At 39.9% G+C, this 20,684-nt stretch overlaps 1 protein-coding gene and 1 long non-coding RNA gene across 4 annotated transcripts in view; one reads left to right on the top strand and one right to left on the bottom strand.

Annotated features, from left to right (window-relative positions):
• The first annotated feature begins 6 nt into the window (after positions 1–6).
• On the top strand, positions 7–20,416 carry LOC109246336 (uncharacterized). The gene is made up of 3 exons (XR_002071307.2): positions 7–142; positions 3,376–3,437; positions 20,091–20,416. It is a non-coding gene; the product is annotated as an uncharacterized LOC109246336 (long non-coding RNA).
• Positions 18,174–20,684, bottom strand: part of DHX29 (DExH-box helicase 29) — a 44,906-nt gene continuing 42,395 nt past the window's right edge. For all 3 annotated transcript variants that reach the window (XM_019414249.2, XM_019414250.2, XM_053907359.1), the window contains 2 exons: positions 19,998–20,094; positions 18,174–18,469 (listed from right to left, as the gene is read on the bottom strand). In XM_019414249.2, coding sequence (XP_019269794.2) covers positions 18,414–18,469; positions 19,998–20,094 — 153 coding nt within the window. In that variant the 3' untranslated portion in view covers positions 18,174–18,413. The remainder of the gene's footprint in view (positions 18,470–19,997; positions 20,095–20,684) is intronic.

Here is a 20,684-nt window from a genome sequence, read left to right as displayed (position 1 = left end):
GGGGCGGTGGCCTGGCCGAGAGAACGCAGAGTACCGCCCAGGGGCTCAATTGCTCCCGGGAAAAAGATTCCGCGGCTGTCGCCGAGTCCTGGTCCGGATAATCTCGTACGTGCTAGCGCTTTCTACGCAGCCTCTAATCCAGGTTGGTAATTTTGCAAAAGTTAGCTTCCGAACTCCAAACGAAGCCTCCAACTAGAATCCTGTCAGCACAGGAGTTTTCTTAGTAACCCATACAAGCAGTAATTCTAATTCGACTGCGTTTGTAATTATTTTTTTAGGCGGGACCCCAGGACCCGGGTAGCCCTCTTTGCGCCCCTCTCGGGGAGCAGAGCCTCCGCAAGTTCCTCTGCGCTACGTATCTGGGAGCTACTCCAGCCAGCCAGGCAGGCAATAGTGCTGAAATCAACCAGAAAAATGGCCCCGCGAACGTCCGACTGCGGATTTGCAGTCCTATAACATTTGCCCCGCCCTTGCCACCCCAAACCAAGTAAACTGGAGCTGTTACGAACATAAGATGGTTGGAGGGTTGCTTTGCTAGCTTGATCGAATTGCTCACGGCCTTTTCTGTTTTAGGTCATTAGCTTCTAACCCGCTCCCCGAGGCAGCTCAATCCTCCTTGATTATTCCCTGCTCTCCGTTTTTGCTCCTTCAGAAGCTCAAAAAAATAAAGCTGGAACCAGAAGCGGAGTGCCCAGGCAGGAAAGACTGGACTGGATGTGGCAGTTTCCTCAGGGCACTGCTGGTTTGGTTCCTAGCTTCCTGTCCTGGTAGAAGCTGGAGTCTTCTGCCTGAGAGAACCTTCCTAAGGGGCTCGTATCCTGAGGAAAAGGGGCACAAGTAGCATCTAGTCAGCGTTGTAGGCATTTCTCAGTGGCAGAAAACCCACAACCCTCAGTTTGATGAACTTTCCAGAAGAACTCCAAGAAGTGAGGTTGCTAGGTAAGGCAAGAGCAGGTTGAGCCATTCCCACCTCATGTCAGAAGAAAGCAGAGAAATGTGTATAATCAAATTTAAATCCCTGTCCCTGGAAATTTAGTTGCATGTGGGGGTGTTGACTCGTAGAGATGCAGGAAAGAGAAAAGAGACAGATTTTGGGTTCTGGTAAGTTTTACTCCTATTTCCCTGTAACTGAGCAAGGTCTTTAGTTATAGACCTAAACAGTGTCATTTGTAACTTGAGAGATGAGGTAAGAATCACCGGTCTTTCAAGATACAGGTGCTAGGACTTGTTGTCTTCTCTCAAGCTTTTGCTGGGGGACCATTATGGGAGGAGCAGTTAAATCTGTGGAGAGGGCTCAGATGTCAGACTTTTTACTTGAGAAGCTTTCTGGATGAGGAGGAAGGACCTAGGAATTCTGAGCCTTCTTATTAACCCAGATGTCCATTTGGTACAGTGGAAGGAGCACAAAGGCAACTTCTAGGGTCAATATTGTTGCTCCCATTTATTGGTCATCCTGGGCTAGCTGTTTACATTCTCTGAGCCTCTGTTTCCTCATTTGTTAAATGTGGTTGTTAATACTTGGCTTGAGAGTCAAGTGAAATAAGTGAAAACTCAAAGTCCTTTTTGAACATGAAGTAGGGGGGTCACCTTAAAGCCTTCATTGGGAAGTCAATATCACCCTGGAGATATTGTGAAAAAGCAGAAGGGTCATTTTATCCACTTGTGGATGTGAGGCTAGTGTCTGTAGTTAACTCCCAACAGGCAGTACCTGAGCTTTGTACTGATGGGTGATATATTTCTTGGTATTTGTGGACTGCCTGTGATGCCAGGTCTAAGACAGTTATGAGGGCTTCATGAGTCCTGGGGTGCCTGGCTGGCTCAGTTGGTGGAGCATGCAATTCTTAATCTCAAGTTGAGCCCCAAGTTGGGTGTAGATATTAAGAAAAGAAAAAAGTTTCCGGGGTCCTTCCGTCATAGAGCTGGCACTCTAGTGGGAGAAACAAAGAACCACTTGTCACATTTCAAAAATTATTGTGATAGAGGATCTCCTGGGTGTAGGCTTGACAAAATACCGGACACCCAGTTAAAATGAAGTGTCAGATAAATTTTAGCATGAGTCTGTTTCAAATATTGCATGGGACACATTTATACTGACAGATTGTTATTTATCTGATATCCAGATATTTTGTGGGTCATACTTAAACTAAAAGATTATTGTTTATCTGAGATTCAAATTTAACTGGGCCTTATAACATCTGGCAGCCCCATCTGGGTATCATGGAGCCCATGGTAGAGCTAACTGACCTGGTCTGGAAAGGCTTCCCATGCAAGTGATGGTTAAGCTAAGACAGAAGGTGGGGGGCTTGAAAGAAGAGAAGAGGGATTTGGGTGACAATTCCCCACAAAAAGGAATAGGATGTTGGAAGGTCTGAAATTAGGCTCTTGTAACATTCTAGGGTCTACCTGATAAGGAATGGCTGGAACACAGAGTTGTAAGGGAGAGAAAAAGTGAGATAATCGTTAATACTGACCCAAAACTTGTATGTTTGGTACTGTTATGATCCATATGAATATTATTATAGTATTTAATCGTCACGACAACTCTATGAGATAGATTCTATTATTGTCCTCATTTTATAGATAAGAAAATTGAGGAGTAAGAGGAAAATTAATTCGGCCAAGGTCCCACAGATAGTAAAGGGTAGAACAAGGATTCAAACTCAGCCTGGCTCCCTGTTCCATAATCACCATGATACTGTTTCAACAGCAAGGTCATGCAGTGTCTTGAAGGTACATTAAATGCTAAAGACTTTATTTACCTGAAGCCACTGAAGAGGTCTTAATCAAAAGACAGAAAATCTGTCTTTTGTTTTAAAAGATTATTCTGGCTGATGTGTGGAAAATGGATTGTAGGGAAAAAGACTGGAGGCCATTTAGATGCAGTATTTGTGGTATGAACAATATGGTCCAAGTTAAGGGCTTTTTATTTTTCTTATGAGGAGTCTTTAAAATTAATTTCTCTTTTCTAATTTGAGACCTGGGTGCAATGCACCTTAAAGGCACTAGGTAGATCTAAAATACTTTAAAGACGTAGAACCTAGGGGCACATGGGTGACTCAGTCAGTTAAGTGTCCTACTCTAGTTTTGGCTTAAGTCATGATCTCACAGCTCATGGGTTCAAGCCCCACATTGGGCTCCGTGCTGACAATGTGGAGCCTGCTCGAGATTCTCTCTCACCTCTCTCTCAAGATGAATAAACAAACATTTAAAAAAAAAAAAAAAAAAAAAGTGTAGGACCTAATTAAGCCCAGGCTTTTATAATGAAGGTTGATTAACCATGATTTGACCCTGCTTATTTTCAGGTGTGGTTTTTGGAACCCTCAAGAGAGTATTAATATAATAGAACTAAAGTTACCTTGTTTTGTTTTTTTCCAGTTTGGCACTTCATCTTCAATGAAAAACCCTCATCCTGCCCCAGGGCTTGGACAGTGATTGAGGTAGGAGGAATTCATTTACTAACAATACCTTGTTTAGCAAACAGAGTAGGTGGGTTGGGGTTGGTACCAGATATGTGAACTATTTTGTTAGCACCTCAAGATCCTTGAGCTCACTTTTGATTTTAAGTCACTAAAATTTATATTGGTCACTAAAAATTAAATTTACTTAAGACTGTTTTCTATTAATGTAGTTAAGTGCCCAAATTGGAAAGTGTTTAGGATACTTGAAGTCAGAGAAGTGAATTTCTGGTATCCAATGTGGCTGAGGAAAATAATAACTGCCATAATTTTGCTGATATACCTACATATATGATAGGAATTGGACATTGAGAAGAAGTAAAAGAGTAGTAAGCAAAGTAGCATTCTGTTTGGGGCCACTTCAGGCCCCAGCTCTTTTGAAATACGGGAGACTAAGTGACTTGCTTCAGTGGGCCTTGAAAGCTTTTCTTCAGACTGTGATAGCCTGATGCTCTCTTTGCTCCTTTCCCTTTAGGTGGTAGAATTGCCCATGTAGATCCAAGGTGTCAGGAGGGAACAGTCCTCCATGATTCACTCATAACAAGAAAAATGCAAGCTAAATCCATCATGAGATACTATATTGTACATAATCTGATTGATAAAAGTTCAAACGTTTGGTAAGAGGATTTTTTTTTTTTAATTTTTTTCAACGTTTTTTATTTATTTTTGGGACAGAGAGAGACAGAGCATGAACGGGGGAGGGGCAGAGAGAGAGGGAGACACAGAATCGGAAACAGGCTCCAGGCTCCGAGCCATCAGCCCAGAGCCTGACGCGGGGCTCGAACTCACGGACCGCGAGATCGTGACCTGGCTGAAGTCGGACGCTTAACCGACTGCGCCACCCAGGCGCCCCCTGGTAAGAGGATTTAGGGAAATAGACCTCGTTTTTGGTGAGAGTGTAAATTGGTACAGCCATTTTGGAAGACAATTTGGCAAGATCTGTAAAGATTTAAAATGTACATAATCTTTAACTCTGAATTTCCACTCCTTGATAATTAGTCTGTATCAGTGCAAAATTACTTTATAAAAAGGTGTTTATCACAATATCCTTGTTAAAAGCAAAATGTTGATTGTCTTCAATAAGGGACTTCTAAAACACAAAATATTATGCAGCTGTTAAAAAGAATGACGCAGGGGGCACCAGGTTGACTCAGTTGGTTAAGCATCCAACTCTTGATCTCAGCCTGGGTCTTGATCTCAGGATGGTAAGTTCAAGCCCCAAGTTGGGCTCCTTGTTGTAGAGCCTACTTAAAAAAAAACAAAAGAATGAGGTAGATGGTTATGGACTGATGTAGAAGGATTTTGAAAATACAGTGTTAAATAAAGCAAGGTACAGAGCAGTATGTCAAATATATTGTCACTTGTGTAAAAAAAAAGGAGAATATCTACATATATCTTTATATATGCATAGAATCTCTCTGGAAAGATACACAAGAAACTGGTAACATTGATTGCCTTTGGGAAGAAATCCTGGGAGACAGAGATAAGAGAGAGAGGGTCTTCCTGCTATACACTGTCATGATCTTTTGAATTTTGAACTATATTTGTGTGTAATCTGTTTCAAAAATAGCATTTTTCATATGCATGTGGCCTGGAAGTTAGAAAACAGGGAACCCAGGTTAGTCCTGAAAAATGGTGATCACTATTATATGTGGACATTAGAAAGAGCGGATAGAGTAGAACAGGGCCTGTGTACTCCGGGAGCAAAGTTTTGTAACTTTATAAGTGAAACTGTTCTTTTGGAAGTTGGATTATATATCAGTGAACGGAACAGACAAATATCCCGGTCTTCATGGAGTTTATAGGGATGGAAGTGCCCAGAGAGACAAGCAATACAGGGACTGGCACATGGGGAGTGCCACAGGTAGATTGCGTTATTTAATACATTGGTTAGATAAAGTTCACTGGAAAAATTTGGGCGAAGAACTCTAGGAAATGGGGGAGTTGGCCATGTGGACATCTGAGGGGGTAGCATCCTAGCCAGAGAAAATAGTGATGAAGGGGCCCTAAGGCATGAGCAGGTCTGCCATGTGGAGGAACAGCAAGGACACCAGTGTAGCTGGAGTAGGAGTGAAAAGGAGAGCAGCAGATGAGGTGGGAGAAGTCATGGGGCCAGATCACATAGGACCTTGTTATTGCCAGCATTCAGTGACTTCTTAGGTCTTGTTATGTTGCACTTTTGTTTATTGTAGCATTTAACCATCACTTCAACCGTACGAAAGAGGTACAGTTATTTTACCAATTCTACAAATGAGAGAATTTTTAGAGAGGATCAGGTGCTTGCTGGAAGATACACAGCTAGTAAGCAGAAAATTAGGATTTAAACCCAAGTCTGTGATTCTAGCCTGGACATTCATCCTTATGCTCTTCTATGTTCGTTAAATGCTAAGTGAGAACCAAGAAAAGGCTTTGAGTCCACCCTTGGGCCACTGCTTAGAAAGAAGAGTAAAGCTGAGGGAATAGAGTCCACAAAAGATGGAGGAGCCCAGCGGGTCAGAGCTGGTTGGACCTTTTTGTGATAAACTTGGAGGCTCTGTGGTGTAGTTTAGCAAGGCAGGCAGAGTTCCCTACCCCAAGCATGTGCCAGGAGGCGCAAATTGAGCTAGGGAAAAAGAAGCAAGGCTTCAACGCTAAGAGAAGTGTGAAGCCATTTGGAGTGTGATGACCACAGACTGTATCTGATTTCTGTGAACCAGCCACCTCTTAGGAGGTGATGACATGAGAAAGTGACAGTTGACTTAGTTTCTCACAGAGAGCACTGGTGCTGAATAAACAAGTTTAAATTGTCGGGAGAGGGCAAATTTGGTTCACTCTTCAGAGTGAAGAGATGGTCTCATAAAGGAAGCTGAGCTGAAGAGTGAGGGGAAAAAAATGGGTGGGTTTGTACCTTAGCAGTGACTGATAGGTTGTTTAAATGTTCAGTTTTCTTTCCACCTTCCATTCTTGGTGTGAACATGCATTTTAAATTAATTAGTAGATCCAAAACAAACCAATAAAGGATCTTTAAAAAAAGATCTGTTACTAGAATATCACTGTACCTAAATACTGTAGTTGTCTCTCTCTGCCGTTTCACAGCCATTATTTAACAAGTGCCTACTAAGTACTGGGCACTGCTCTAGGTTTGCAGCAGTGGATAGGATACACAAGGCCTCTGCTTGCACAGAATGGGGAGGGGAGAGGCTGAAAGTAAAACAGTGAACAAAATGTAAATGATATCAGGGGTGCTTGGGTGGCTCAGTCGGTTAAGCATCTGACTCTCGATTTGGGCTCAGGTCATAGGAGCCCCTGTGTTGGGCTCTCCGCTGACAGCACGGAGTCTGCTTGGGATTCTCTCTTTCCCTCCCTCTCTGCCTGTCCCCAGCTCTTGCTGTGTGTGTGTGTGTGTGTGTGTGTGTGTGTGTGTGTGTGTGTGTCTCTCTCTCTCTCTCTCTCTCTCTCTCTCTCTCTCTCTCTCTCTCTCTCGTAGTAAGTCTGTGCAGCAATTTGAGTGTGCTGCCCTGGAGAGTGAATGGGGAGTATTTTCAGTTAGATGGTGAGGGATGCCTTTTGGAAAGCAATGCTCATGTGCTGCTTGTGTTCACAAGTGAAAATGTCTTTTTCTTTTAATGTTGCGCAAATCCATTCCCTAAGTGAGATTTCTCAAAATATCAGTTCAATTGATATGTCCTTGTTTGGGGAGCAGTGTTTTCTGGTGGGGAGGGAATCCTACAAATGTTTAGATAAGGATAGTTAAATTCTCCTGAAGTAGTTATCTCAAGGTGATTGGCAAAGAGGTGAATTTGAAGTAGGCTCACTGTACACAGTGAATTTTTCCCAACCACATGAAAGATAAAGCTAGTACATCTCTGTGCTTATTATTGTTACTTTTATTATTTTAAATGATGAGGCTGCGGGTTGCAGAAAGGTCTTTTTAATGTCCAGTGGGGCATCCTATGTTAAAATAACCTCAGGCTCCTCTGTTAAATAGGGAAGATCTATCGTGTCTTTTCTTTCCCTACCACACAGACAACAAAGAGGGCAGCAATTAGTATCTTTAGACTGTGGTGAAATAACCCTTTGTCCTAAATGGAAAGCAAAGCTGGTCCTATTGAAGAACAACAAAGGGGAAGGCTGAAGGACATGATATGTAATGCAGCTACTTGAATGTCAAATCACAGGGTGCAGATCAAAACAGAGCAGCTGTTGAGGGCTGCCTTGTCACATATTTCTTAGAATTTATGAGAAAAGCCACCAAGGGTCTGCAGTTAACAAAAGCTTTCAGCAAGTAGCAAGTTCGGTTGCCCTGTTGGAAGTTAGGTGCCCTGTTGAGAGGCAGGCTCCACTCTCTAAGTTTGTTTAGCTATGTGGGTTTGAAATGAATGGATGGAGTGGCTGAATTTATTTTCTTCCCATGTGGCAAGTGTGGATGTTAAAGTTGTATCCTTCAGGAGCAGTGTTTCCTAGTACTTTGGAGAGACTGACAGATGCTCAGTGTTCCTCAGCATTATGGCCCACATTTCTGTATTATTACCATATCTGCTGTTTCTGTTTCAGCTTAGAGGCATATATGTGTGAACCGCTTAGGAAGCATCTGATTTGTTCCAGACATTGTGCATTCTAGATTGTATTTTAGAATTGCATTCTAGACTATAACATAATTCTCCCGTATTCTGCAGAATACATTCCTGTAACATTTATTTCTTTACAGTTTTTTTAATGTTGATTTATTTTTGAGAGAGAGAGCACAAGTTGGGGAGAGGCAGAGAGAGAGGGAGACGCAGAATCTGAAGCAGACTCCAGGCTCTGAGCTGTCAGTCCAAGAGCCCAACACAGGGTTTGAACTCAAAAACTGCAAGATCATGACTGGAGCTGAAGTTGGATGCTCAACAGACTGAGCCACCCAGGTGCCCCTGCTGCCCATTTTATAATGGTTGGTTGGATAGTTTCGATATTAACCCCTTATCAGATGTATGATTGGAAAATATCTTTTCCCATTCAGTAGGTTGCCTTTTTGTTGTGTTACTGGTTTCTTTCACTGTCCAAAAGATTTTTCATTTGATGTAATCTCATTTTTTATTTTAGCTTTTGTTTCCCTTGCCTCAGGAGACTGGTCAAAAAATTATTGCTAAGACCAATGGCAGAAAGTTTATTTCCTGTCTTTTTTCCTAGCAGTTTTATGGTTTCAGATCTTACATTCAAGTCTTTAATCCATTTTGAATTTGTTTTTATATATGGTGTAAGATAGTGGTCCATTTTCATTCTTGTGCATGTAGCTATTTAGTTTTCCCAAAACCATTTCCTGAAACTATCTTTTCCCCATGGTATATTCTTGTCTCCTTTCTCATAGATTAATTGACCTTCTCATTTTTTTTAAATGTTGGTTTATTTTTGAGAGAGAGAAAGACATGAAGGGAGGGAGGGAGGGAGGGGCAGAGAGTGAAGGAGACATAGAATCCGAAGCAGGCTCCAGCCTCTGAACTGTCAGCACAGAGCCCGACACGGGGCTCGAACTCATGAACTGTGAGATCATGACCTGAGCTGAAGTTGGATGCTCAACCAATGAAGCCCCAAGTGCATCTTGACCTCCTAAATGTGGGTTTACTTGTGGGCTCTCTGTCCTATTTCACTGATCTCTGTGTGTCTTTTTTCTTGCCAGTACCATACTGTTTTGACTGTTATAGCTTTGTAGTATAATTTGAAATCTGGTAGCTTGGTATCTCCTGCTTTGTGCTTCTTTCTCAAGATTGCTTTGGCTCTTTGGGTGATGTACAGCTTTTTCTGTGGACATAGGTTTTTATTTCTTTGGGGTATATAGCTAGAAATGGAATTGCTGCTGGGCCATGTATTGACTCTTTGATTAACTTTTTGAGGAACTGTTTGCCAAAGTGGTTGCACAATTTTATATTCCTCCAGCAATGTATGAGGGGTCCATTTTCTCCAAATTCTTACCAACACTTGATATTGTCTGCCTTTTTAGTTATATTAGTAGTGGTGAGGAAGTACCTTGTTAGGGTTTTCATTTGCATTTCTCTAATTATTAACACTCTTAAACATCTTTCCATGAGTTTTAGCCACTTGTGTATCTTCTGTGGGGAAAAAGCCTATTCATATCCTTTGTTTTTTTTTTATTGTGGTGAAAAACACATGTGAGATCTACCTTCTTAATAAATTTTAAGTACACACATATGGTATTAGTGTTGTATAGCAGATCTCTAGAATTTTTTTATGTTATGTGGTTGAAACTTTATACCACTGAATAGCAGCTCCGCATTTCTCCTCCTTTCCGGCTCCTGACAACCACCACTCTATTTTGTTTCTGTGAGTTTGACTACTTTAGATACCTCATGTATGTGGAATCATGCAGTATTTGTCCTGTGATTGGCTTATTTCACTTAACATAATGTCCTCTATGATTATTCATGTTGTCACATATTGCAGAATTCCCTTCTTCTTAAAAGTTGAAAAATATTCCATGATATGCATTTACCACCTTTTCTTTATGCATTCATCTGTCATTGAACATTTAGGTTGTTTCTACTTGGCTGTTGTGAATAATGCTGCAGGAAACATGAAAGTATAAATATGTCTTTAAGATTGTGATTCCAGTTCTTCTGGATAAATATCCAGAAGTGGGAATGATGGTAGATCATATGGTATTTCTATTTTTAATTTTTTAAGGAACCTCCATACTGTTTTCCATAGGAACTGCACCATTTTACCTTCCTACCATCAGTGTGCAAAGTTTGCACTTCCAACATCCTTGCTAACAGTCATTATTTTCTAAATAGCCATCCTAACGGGTGTGAAGTGATACCTCATTATGGTTTTGATTTACATTTCCCTTATGGTTAGCAGTGTCGGTCATCTTTTCATATACTTACTGGTCATTTTACATCTTCTTTGGAGAAATGTCTATTCATAGTCCTTTGCTCATTTTTAAAATCAGATAATTTAGGGTTATTTGTTGTTGGGTTTTTTGTTTTTTTTTTTTTTGTTTGTTTGTTTGTTTTTTGTTATTGAGTTGTAGGAGTACTTATTTTGGATATTAACCCCTTTTCAGACACATGGCTTGCAAATATTTTCTCCTGTACCATAGGTTGCCTTTTATCTCTTTTGAGTGTTTCCTTTGCCATGCAGAAACTTTCTACTTTGATGTTACCTGCTTTTCTTGCCTGTGCTTTTAGTGGCCTATCCAATAAACCATTTCCATTACCAGTGTTATGAAGCTTTCCCTTTACATTTCTTATAGGAGCTTTACAGTTTTAGATCTTGCTTTAAGTGTTTAATCCATTTTTTAAAAAATTTTTTAAATGTTTTATTTATTTTTGAGACAGAGAGAGACAGATCATGAGCAGGGGAGGGGCAGAGAGAGAGGGAGACACAGAATCCAAAGCAGGCTCTGGGCTCTGAGATTCAGCACAGAGCCTGACACGGGTCTCAAACTCACAGACCGTGAGATCATGACCTGAGCTGAAGTCGGACGCTCAACCGACTGAGCCACCCAGGCGCCCCAAATCCATTTTGAATTGATTGTTATTATGTATGATGTAAGATGGAGTGCAGTTTCATTCTTTTGCATATGGATATCCAATTTTCCCAGTAGCTTCTGTTGAAGAGACTATCCTTTCCCCATTGTTTGGTTTTGGCACACTTCTTGAATATCATTTAACCATGTAGGTGTGGATTTATTTCTGTGCCCTCTATTCTGTTCTGTTGATTTATATGTCTGTCTTGGGTATCCCAATACCATGCTGTTGTGATTACTGTAGCTTTGTAATGTTTAGAAATCAGGAAGTGTGAGACCTTCAGCTTTGTTCTTTTTCCTCAAGATTGTTTTGGCTTTTGGGGTCATTTGTTCCATTATAAATTTTAGAATTGTTTTTTTAATTTTTAATTTTATTAATTTTTATTTTTTAAAATTACTTTTTATTTTATTAAAAAAATTTTTTTTAGCTTTTATTTTTGAGAGAGACAGAGCATGAATGGGGGGGCGGGCAGAGAGAGAAGACGACACAGAATTGGAAGCAGGCTCTAGACTCTCAGCTGTCAGCACAGAGCCCCATGTGGGACTCCAACTCATGAACTGTGAGATCATTACCTAAGCTGAAGTCGGACTGGTGACCCTATTATTTTTTTATTTTAGAGAGAGAGCGTGCAAGGAGGGTAGAAGGGCAGAGGAAGACAGATAATTTTTTTAATTTTTTATTTTGAGAGAGAGTGAGCGAGAGTGCAAGTCAGGTAGGGTTAGAGTGAGGGAGAGAGAGAATCCTAGGCAGGCTCTGCACTATAAGTGCCTGATGTGGGGCTCAAACCCACAAACCATGAGATCATGACCTGAGAGAGAGAGAGAGAGAGAGAGAGAGAGAGAGAGAATCTTAAGCAGGCCTCACCCTCAGCACAAGCCTGACATGGACTTGGTCCCACAACCTGAGCAGAAATCAAGAGTCAGGCACTCAACCAACTGAGACACCCAGGAACCCCTAGAATTGTTTTTTCTATTTCTGTAAAAAATACCATTGGGACTTTTATAGGGATTGCATTAAATCTGTAGATTGCTTTGGGTAGTATAGACATTTGAACAATACTCAGTCTTCCAATCCATAAGCATTTATTTTCCTTTTATTTGTGTCATCTTTAATTTATTTCAGCAGTGTTTTAGTACACAAGTCTTTTGCCTCCTTGGCTAAACTTCTTCCTAAATAATTCATTATTTTCTATGCCATTGCAAATGGAATTGTTTTCTTAAATTTTTTTTGACTGTTCTTTGTTAAGTATGTAAAAATGCAACTGATTTTTAGATGTTAATTTTTTTAATCCTACAAATTTGCTGAATATTAGTTCTAACTGTGTGTGTGTGTGTGAGAGAGAGAGAGAGGGAGAGAGGGAGAGAGGTAACGGGTTTCTACATATGATATGTCACCTGCAAATGGAGATAATTTTACTTCTTCCTTTCTTATTTGAATGCCTTTTATTTCTCTTTTTTGCATAGTTGTTCTAGCTAGTACTTCCAGTACTATGCTGAATAAAAGTGGTTAGAGTGGGTATCCTTGCTCATTCTTGATCTAAGAGTGAGAGCTTTGTTTTTCACCAACATCGGTATGATGTTAGCTGTGGGATTTTCATCTATGTCCTTTACGATGTTGAGGTAATTTCCTTCTATTCCTAGTTTGCTCATTTTTTAATTGGGTTCTCTTTTACCATTGACTTGTAACATTTCTTTATATATTCTAAATACAAGTCCTTTATTAGGATTTTCAAATAATTTGTTGCATTACATGGGTTGACTTTTTACTTCCTTGATGGTGTCCTTTGAAGAACCAGTGTTTTTACTTTTAGCTTTATGATGCACTTAATTTTTTGAATATGGCATAAGATCAAGGTCCAAATTAATTCTTTTGCATATGGATAACCATTTGTCCCAGCATCATTTCTTGAAAAGACTGCTCTTTATCTATTGATGGTCTTGGCACACTTATTAAAAAGCAGCTTACCATAGATGGGTGGGTTTATTTCTGAATTCTCTTTTTTTTTTTTTTTTTTTTTTTTTTAATTTATTTTTGGGACAGAGAGAGACAGAGCATGAACGGGGGAGGGGCAGAGAGAGAGGGAGACACAGAATCGGAAACAGGCTCCAGGCTCCGAGCCATCAGCCCAGAGCCTGACGCGGGGCTCGAACTCACGGACTGCGAGATCGTGACCTGGCTGAAGTCGGACGCTTAACCGACTGCGCCACCCAGGCGCCCCATTTCTGAATTCTCAATACTGTTCCATAGATCTATACATCTATCCTTATGCCTGTATACTGCTCAGATTATTTTTGAATGGTCTTTTCATTTTTCCTCACTAGCTGAGTGACCTCAGAAAATTTAGCTTCTTAGCCTCAATTTCCTCATCTATAAATTGGAAATAAATTATCCGTCTCCCCTTAGGATTTTTGTCAGGACTAAACAAAAATATAATAAAGCTCTTAGTTCAGTGCTTATCACATAATGTTTAGTTGAAAAAATTTTTTTGAAGATTTATTTATTTTTGAGAAAGAGCACAAGCGGGGAAGAGGCAGAGAGAGAGGAGGACAGAAGATCTTAAGCAGGCTTTGCACTGACCGCAGCCGGCCGGGTGTGGGGCTTAAACTCATGAACCTCGAGATCATGACCCAAGCCAAAATTGTATGCTCAACTGAGCCACCCAGGAGCCCTTAAAAAAATAAGATCACTTAAGATCATGACCTGAGCTGAAGTCGGACCGTCAACCGACTGAGCCACCCAGGTGCCCCCCCCCACCCAGTTTTTTTCAATGTTTTATTTATGAGAGAGCTCAAACGGGAGGGGCAGAGAGAGGGGGACAGAGGATCTGAAGCATGCTCTGTGCTCATAGCAGTGAGCCCAGTGGGCTCAAAGCACAAACTGAGAGATCATGACCCGAGCCAAACTTGTACCCTCAACTGAGCCACTCAGGAGACCCTAAAAAATTTTTAATGGAAAAAAATGCTTAAAAAAATTTTTTTAAACATTTATTTACTATTGAGAGACAGAGACAGAGCATGAGTGGGGGAGGGACAGAGAGAGGAGGAGACACAGAATCCAAAGCAGGCTCCAGGCTCTGAGCTGCCAGCACAGAGTCTCATGTGGGGTTCAGCCTCACAACCTTGAGATTGTGACCTGGGCTGAAGTTGGAAGTTCAACCGACTGAGCCACCCAGGCGCCCCTGGAAAAAAGTTTTTAATAGAAATCTGCTTTCCTTTAATGTTTCCTTTCCTTCCAGCTAATCTTCTCTAATTAAGACTGTTCTACTTGTGAATGTAAGAATTGATGTACCTTGAGAAGAGGTTGAAATATTCCTATACCACTACCAGGATTCAACAACTTCTTACCTGAAGAGAATGCCATTTTCTCATACGATCCCCTCCCTCCCTTCTGCCTCCTTTCTGCCACCGTGTATCTCTAGGGCCCTGTATTTAAGGTCCGGCACTTTGCTGCTTTCCCACCAACCATGGCACAATAGCACTGGCCTAGTCTTCTCCATCCTTCTCCTGCGTCCACACTGATAAAACAACATATTGATCATCCTGTTTCTGAACCTATCTTCTGTGATACCCATGTCTATTTTGTTGTCTACCAGCATTAGGTTTACTTATTGCAACAATTACATCTCAAATTTTAAATCCTGAAATTGTTGGGACACCTGGGTGGCTCATTCAGTTAGGCATCCTACTCCTGACTTTGGCTCAAGTCATGATCGTATTGTGAGATTGAGCCGTGTCAGACTCTGTACTGACAGTGCAAAGCCTGTTTTATATTCTCTCTCCCTCTTTCTCTGCCCCCACCTCCCGCCTGCTCATGCATGCATGCACTTTCTCAAAATATACATACATACATACATACATAAATTCTGACATTCTCTTTCTTAATCACCCTCCTTACCTTTCACTTATTCACAATGAATTAGGATTAGATTCTGACTTCTAATTCCTCAGCCTCTCCGTTTTCCTTGTCCATGGCCTCTCTTCTAGTGCCGTTTGCCTTTATTTAAGCATTTTTGGACAGTGATTCAATGAGACAGTCTGTTTCATTCTAAGATCTCATGGTCACCTGAAAGCAAAAGATGCCCACTATCGACTTTATCTGTTCATCTCAAGATCCTAAGCATTCATTGCTGAGGAAAGCCAAAAAGCCTTCCCAACTTGTTCCTGATAATCTTGTTTAGTTCTTTGTTGGGTTCTCTCTGATGCTAATATTACACACACACACACACACACACACACACACACACACACACACACACACACTTTAAATAGTCTCCATGCCCCTGAGGCTTGAATTCAAGAGTTGCATGTTCTACCCACCGAGTGAGCCAAGCACCCCTCATACTAATATTATTCTTAGTCTCTCTGTTGGTTATATGTTTTGTCTGCAAATCAGTGAGGATCTTCCCATCCTAAAATATCTCATTCCTCAACCTCTTAGCCTTGTTTCTTCATCATATCTGTAAAGAATACTGATTTGGTGTCCCAGCCTTTGAGTTTGTATTCATTACCTAAAAATTAGGCTTTGTGTGTATGGAGGGTTAACATTGCAGCCCCCAGGTTGCTATCTTTAGGAGAGCCTGCCTGCAGAGTTGGCTCCTGGCTGGAGCCTGGGAGCTTGGCTTTTGAAAAGTTGCATGTTTTTCAGGTAACACTGTTTTGCCTGCTTGGGGCACTGAATGCTTGCTTTTCTTCTGGGAGTCTGGAATTTTGATAGTTACAGTTTTGATTTTTGTGCCTACATGAGCAACCTCCAGAAAAATACTTTTGGACTCTGAGTCTCAACTGGGCTTCTGTGGGTAGAAAGACTGCACAACATGTATGGGAAGCCTGTGTAGATTCTGCCAGAGTCTATGTGATGTCTTTTTTCCTTGCTAATCCTGTTGTGTATCCATTCTCTAGAATCAACTATAGCCTCTGAGTCCCATACATCCTAGTCAGTCTTTGAATGTGTAGGTGGTTGTGGGACCTGTGACCATGTCCTTCCTTGCCACCCTTAATTATCTTTCTCGACTTCCATAAGAAGCTGCGGTTTTATTTGACTCCTTGTTCTCACTTCCCTCATTCTCAATGATTCATTTGGCAGACATTTATTAAACGCCTGTATGTGCCAGGCATTGTATTCAGTATACATTCATGAGTGACACCGTCATGGTGCAGCATATAGTCTAGTGGGAGAAATCAAAAAGCAGATGTTACATGCTGAGGAAAATATTGTGTCGTAAGAACAATTGGAAGGGGAGATATACTTCAGGACGAGTGGTCAGTGAGGTAGTCAGTAGGGTGGTCTGTGGAGACAGCAATGATGCAGGATAAGTTCTGTTTGGTAAAGAACAGAAGCAGTACTTTACAGCAGAGAAGAGCATGTGCAAATGTTGAAAAGGCCAGTTGGATTCAAAAGGAGCCTGGTGTGGCTGGAGCACTGTGAGAAATGGGACAGGAGAAAAGGAGGTTGGAGAGTTGTAAGGTACAGATCATTTAGAAATTTGTAGGTCATGTGTATGTATACACATGTATACACACACGCAACAGAGTACTACTCAGTCATAAAAGAATGAAATCTTGTCATTTGTGACAACATGGATGGAACTAGGGGGTATTATGCTAAGTGAACGAAGTCAGAGAAAGACAGCATGCGATTTCACTCATGTCAAATTTAAGGAACAAAAAAGAAGAGAAAAAGACACAAACCACAATACACATTCTTAACTATAGAGAACAAATTGATGGTTACCAGAAGGCAGGTGGGTCAGGGAATGGGTTAAATAGGTGATGGGGATTAAGGAGTGCACTTGCCACAATGAGCACTAATACATAGAGCTGTTGAATCACTATACTGTACACCTGAAACTAAAATAACCCTGTATGTTAACTATACTGGAGTTACAATTTAAAAAAAAAAAAAAAAAATTGACGATTATTCTTAAAGTTATGGAGGAGAATGGATTATAGAAGAGTAAGAAGGGGAGAGCCTAGTTTGGAGATTACCACAGTGATGTAGGTGAAAGATGATGGTGACCTGGGTCCAAGTGATGGGTGAGGGCCCTTTGGCCCTAATCCTGATGCTACTGTTTGACATTTTCAAAGGAATAATGGTTACATTTCGGAAATTTAAATGGTTCTTGGCCCAGTTACTATCAGTGTGATCTGGAGCTAGTTAGTTCACTTACCTGTGCCTCAGTCTCCTCATTTGTAAAAAGGGTATAATGAACTACCTATTGTGATGGTTGTTGTGAGGATTAAATGAGTTAATATCTAAAAAACATTTGGGCACTAGCTTGCACACTCAGGTGATGGGAAACATTAGTTCTATTGTAGGACTCCACAGTCTCCGTAGGTCACAAACTGATCCTCCTCCAGCATATAAACTAACTCTTTATTCTGACGTCTCCAGTTCTATTAATGGCACTAGCTAGTGATTCCAAACTGCAATCATATTTGACTTGCTCTCAATTCCCTTATCACACTGCAGGCAGAAAGTTAGTACTTAGTAGCAATCTCTAATTTTATTTTTACTTCCACCTGCACATAAAGTGAAAGTCACAGCTTCTTTTATTCACTCATCAACAAATATTGAGTACCTATTATGAGAGTCCAGCATTTGGACTAGATTCCTATTCTAATCTTTTGTCCTTCAGATAGAATTCCTGCCATTTGGTCTACACAGGACTATATTTGAAGTTCTTCCACAATCTTGATAAGAAATGAAGGGAAAATTCCTCTACATAATCAAAATGGAGTTTCAAAAGATTCTCAGTGAAACAACTGAAGCCACTAAAAAATATCCAAGTACTATCTCACATTTACTGACTTTACCAATTATGAGTGCAAACAAGGATTCAAGGTCATTGATATGAAAAGGTAAATGGTATAAGCTATCCATCCCAAAGTTAACAGTAGCATTAACCATTCCTGCCTGTTCTCTAGCACTGCATCTTTATGCTTAGTGGATAGATAGCATCTATTAATACTGTATACTTATTTAGGTTTTAACTTTGATTATCAAATATTAAATAACTGACTTCTGAAGCTGTTCCTTTTCATGGAAATTTAATTACATTACAACTGCTTTTGAAGCTCATTTTCTCTTCTGGGTCAAGAAGGTCTAAACTCTCCTGATGAGAAGGACTGCTGGAGGATAGAGTGTATACATAGGGAATCCCAACACTAAGTTACAGAATCTATACAGGCAGGCACATAAGGATGTATAAAGCATGGATGATACCAAAGAATTTATTGTAAATGTAGTGGCAAATACATTGCAAATAATCATCATTAAAAAGGAACTAGAAAATTACACATGTTTAAAGTATGTGCTTTTTTTCCACCACCTTTAAGTTATGGCTAGTACCAACATTTTAAGTACTGAAATACTTAATGGGATGGTCGATTTTCACATAATTTCATGACTGTATCTTCATCTTAATTTTTAAAGCAGTTGACCATGACTTTCAGTTTCAGTTCTTATTCTCTGTTTTTATCAATTCTGTAATGATCTGTAGTATCTTGTCATCTGAGTAAAACAAACAAACAAAAACCATGAACAAATTTATCACTGGCTAAATTCTCAATGTATACACGTGTGACCAACAGGCACACTTGATTAAAAGATTCTTTTAAGTTAGAATGCAATACTAATTCCAACAAGATTCAAACAAGAGATGCCCACATAATAGAATTTGTTGCACTACAAATATTATTAATTATTGTTACCATTATTCCACACCTTACTTTGACAAAAAATAGGCTTAAGGCCCAAAGAGATGATGTGATATAACTATTTGTCCTTTATTAGGAATTGTTTCTTTAAAAATTCCTTAAAGGGGTGCCTGGGTGACTCAGTTGGTTAAGTGTCTTGATTTCAACTCATGTCATGATCTTGAGGCCTGCCTTGGGCTTTGCCCTAATGCAGAGCCTGCCTGGGAGTCTTTCTCCCTCACTCTCCTTCTCTCTCAAAATAAATAAATAAACTTAGATCTTATGGTTGTTGTTTTTTTGAAAAGTTTATTTATTTTGAGAGAGAGAAGGAGTGCTGGCTGAGATGTACTGCAGGGTTTACTGGTTGTTCCATGTTCCTCAGAAGATGTAGGGATCTCCACAGCATGGGCAAGGAGGAAGGAAATAGTTTGTTTCCTTTGGACTAAACATGAAACAATTACCTTTAACAGCAAAGTGCTCTTGAAGAGGTGTCAATAGGTAGGTGACAGATCTCTCTACACAACAAAGGTATCAAACACCAATTAATTTGACAAACAGAGCAACAGAGGCCACATTATTTGCTAAGGAGGCTTTGTTAACAGATAACTTCTACTTTTAACCAGTTGCTCTGATACTGTGACTTCCTAACAACTTCTTACTACTCTTTTTACTAGGTGTAATTATCAGGGCTGTAATACTGAAATTCTTTATATTAGACACTTCAGTGAAGGAATGCCCTGAGTTTCAGTGGTTGCAATGGGAAATTCTGATAACTGGGACCATGGCCTGACATTCAAATTCTTGGGGGCTACTATGACATTAAAAAAAAGAAAAGATAACTTGTTGCAACGTAAACAATGACAGGTCTAGAAAGAAACAGTATTTTTAAGATCCCTAAGAAAAGACCCCACATCTCTTAACATATCAAAATGTGATCTAACTTTCCATGTCTATTGCAGATTTCTGCTGGAAGGATGTTGTACTTTTAATATACACTAGCTCAGCATTTGTGAGAATTGTGGAGAAAAACATGCTGGAAACTTCACAGAAAGTCCCTTATAATCCAAGTTTACAATGCTCAGTTTTACTATCCTTTTTTCTGTGAAATGGCCAGCAGTTTAGAAGTGAAGCTTAAAAGAGGAAGGAGTAAACTAACAATCTTAAGAGGATAATTAGGTTGTGAATAATGAAGCACTGTCTATGAGTCTGATAGAATTCACCATAAAATAAATTTTACTAAAACAGCTTTTAATCACATGGACTTGAAGACTTCAGTGTGCTCTAATGTACTGCAATATTTAACAGTATATGGTTTTCTACTTACATTATAATCAAATACTTACTTTCAAGGGACATCTTAGGATTTTCAAGCTTTTTTCTTAAAACGGAATCAATGAGAACTCTAAGCTGCTTGAAAATGACAGCTATTTTTACAGGGGCCTGTTGAGAGAAGACAGATTGGACAAAGTTAATCCCCTGGAGTGTGAATGTGTTTCAGTAAATGAAGGTAAGGCTGTATACCTTATGATCTGCTTTAGCACATCGTGACTTTAATATACTAAATGGTTAAGTGTACAATTTAATGATTTCTAATATATTTAAAGAGTTATGCAGCTATTACCACAATCCAATTACAGATGACCTCTACCACCCTGTCCTCTTGGAACTGCATACATTTTTAAAGTTGTATTTAAAATCTACTCTCCAGTCTTACTCAAATCATGATGGCATACAGTAGCAGAATGTATTAGATTTGTTTAAGTTGGTCAATGTTGATGGACTTACAAAGAAATTAGTTTTTCCAGAGGAAAACTTGACAATATTCATTAAAAGCTATGAATTTGTCTTTGTCTTTTTAGAACTTAAGTTTGAGGTTCAAATAATTCTAGGTCTAATACTTGCTCTGCCAATAACAATCCACTTAATCTAAGAAAAGTTATATAAACTTCTCACTGAACTTAAGTGCCTCATGTATAGAAAGGAAACTACTGAAGTTAATGAACAAGGTTATTAGGGTATTAAGTTTGGGA

The sequence above is a fragment of the Panthera pardus genome, unplaced genomic scaffold (assembly GCF_024362965.1).
Source record: "Panthera pardus isolate Hobbes unplaced genomic scaffold, ASM2436296v1 HiC_scaffold_2, whole genome shotgun sequence".
Classification (NCBI taxonomy): Eukaryota; Metazoa; Chordata; class Mammalia; order Carnivora; family Felidae; genus Panthera; species Panthera pardus.
This window is presented reverse-complemented; position numbering and strand designations above follow the sequence as displayed.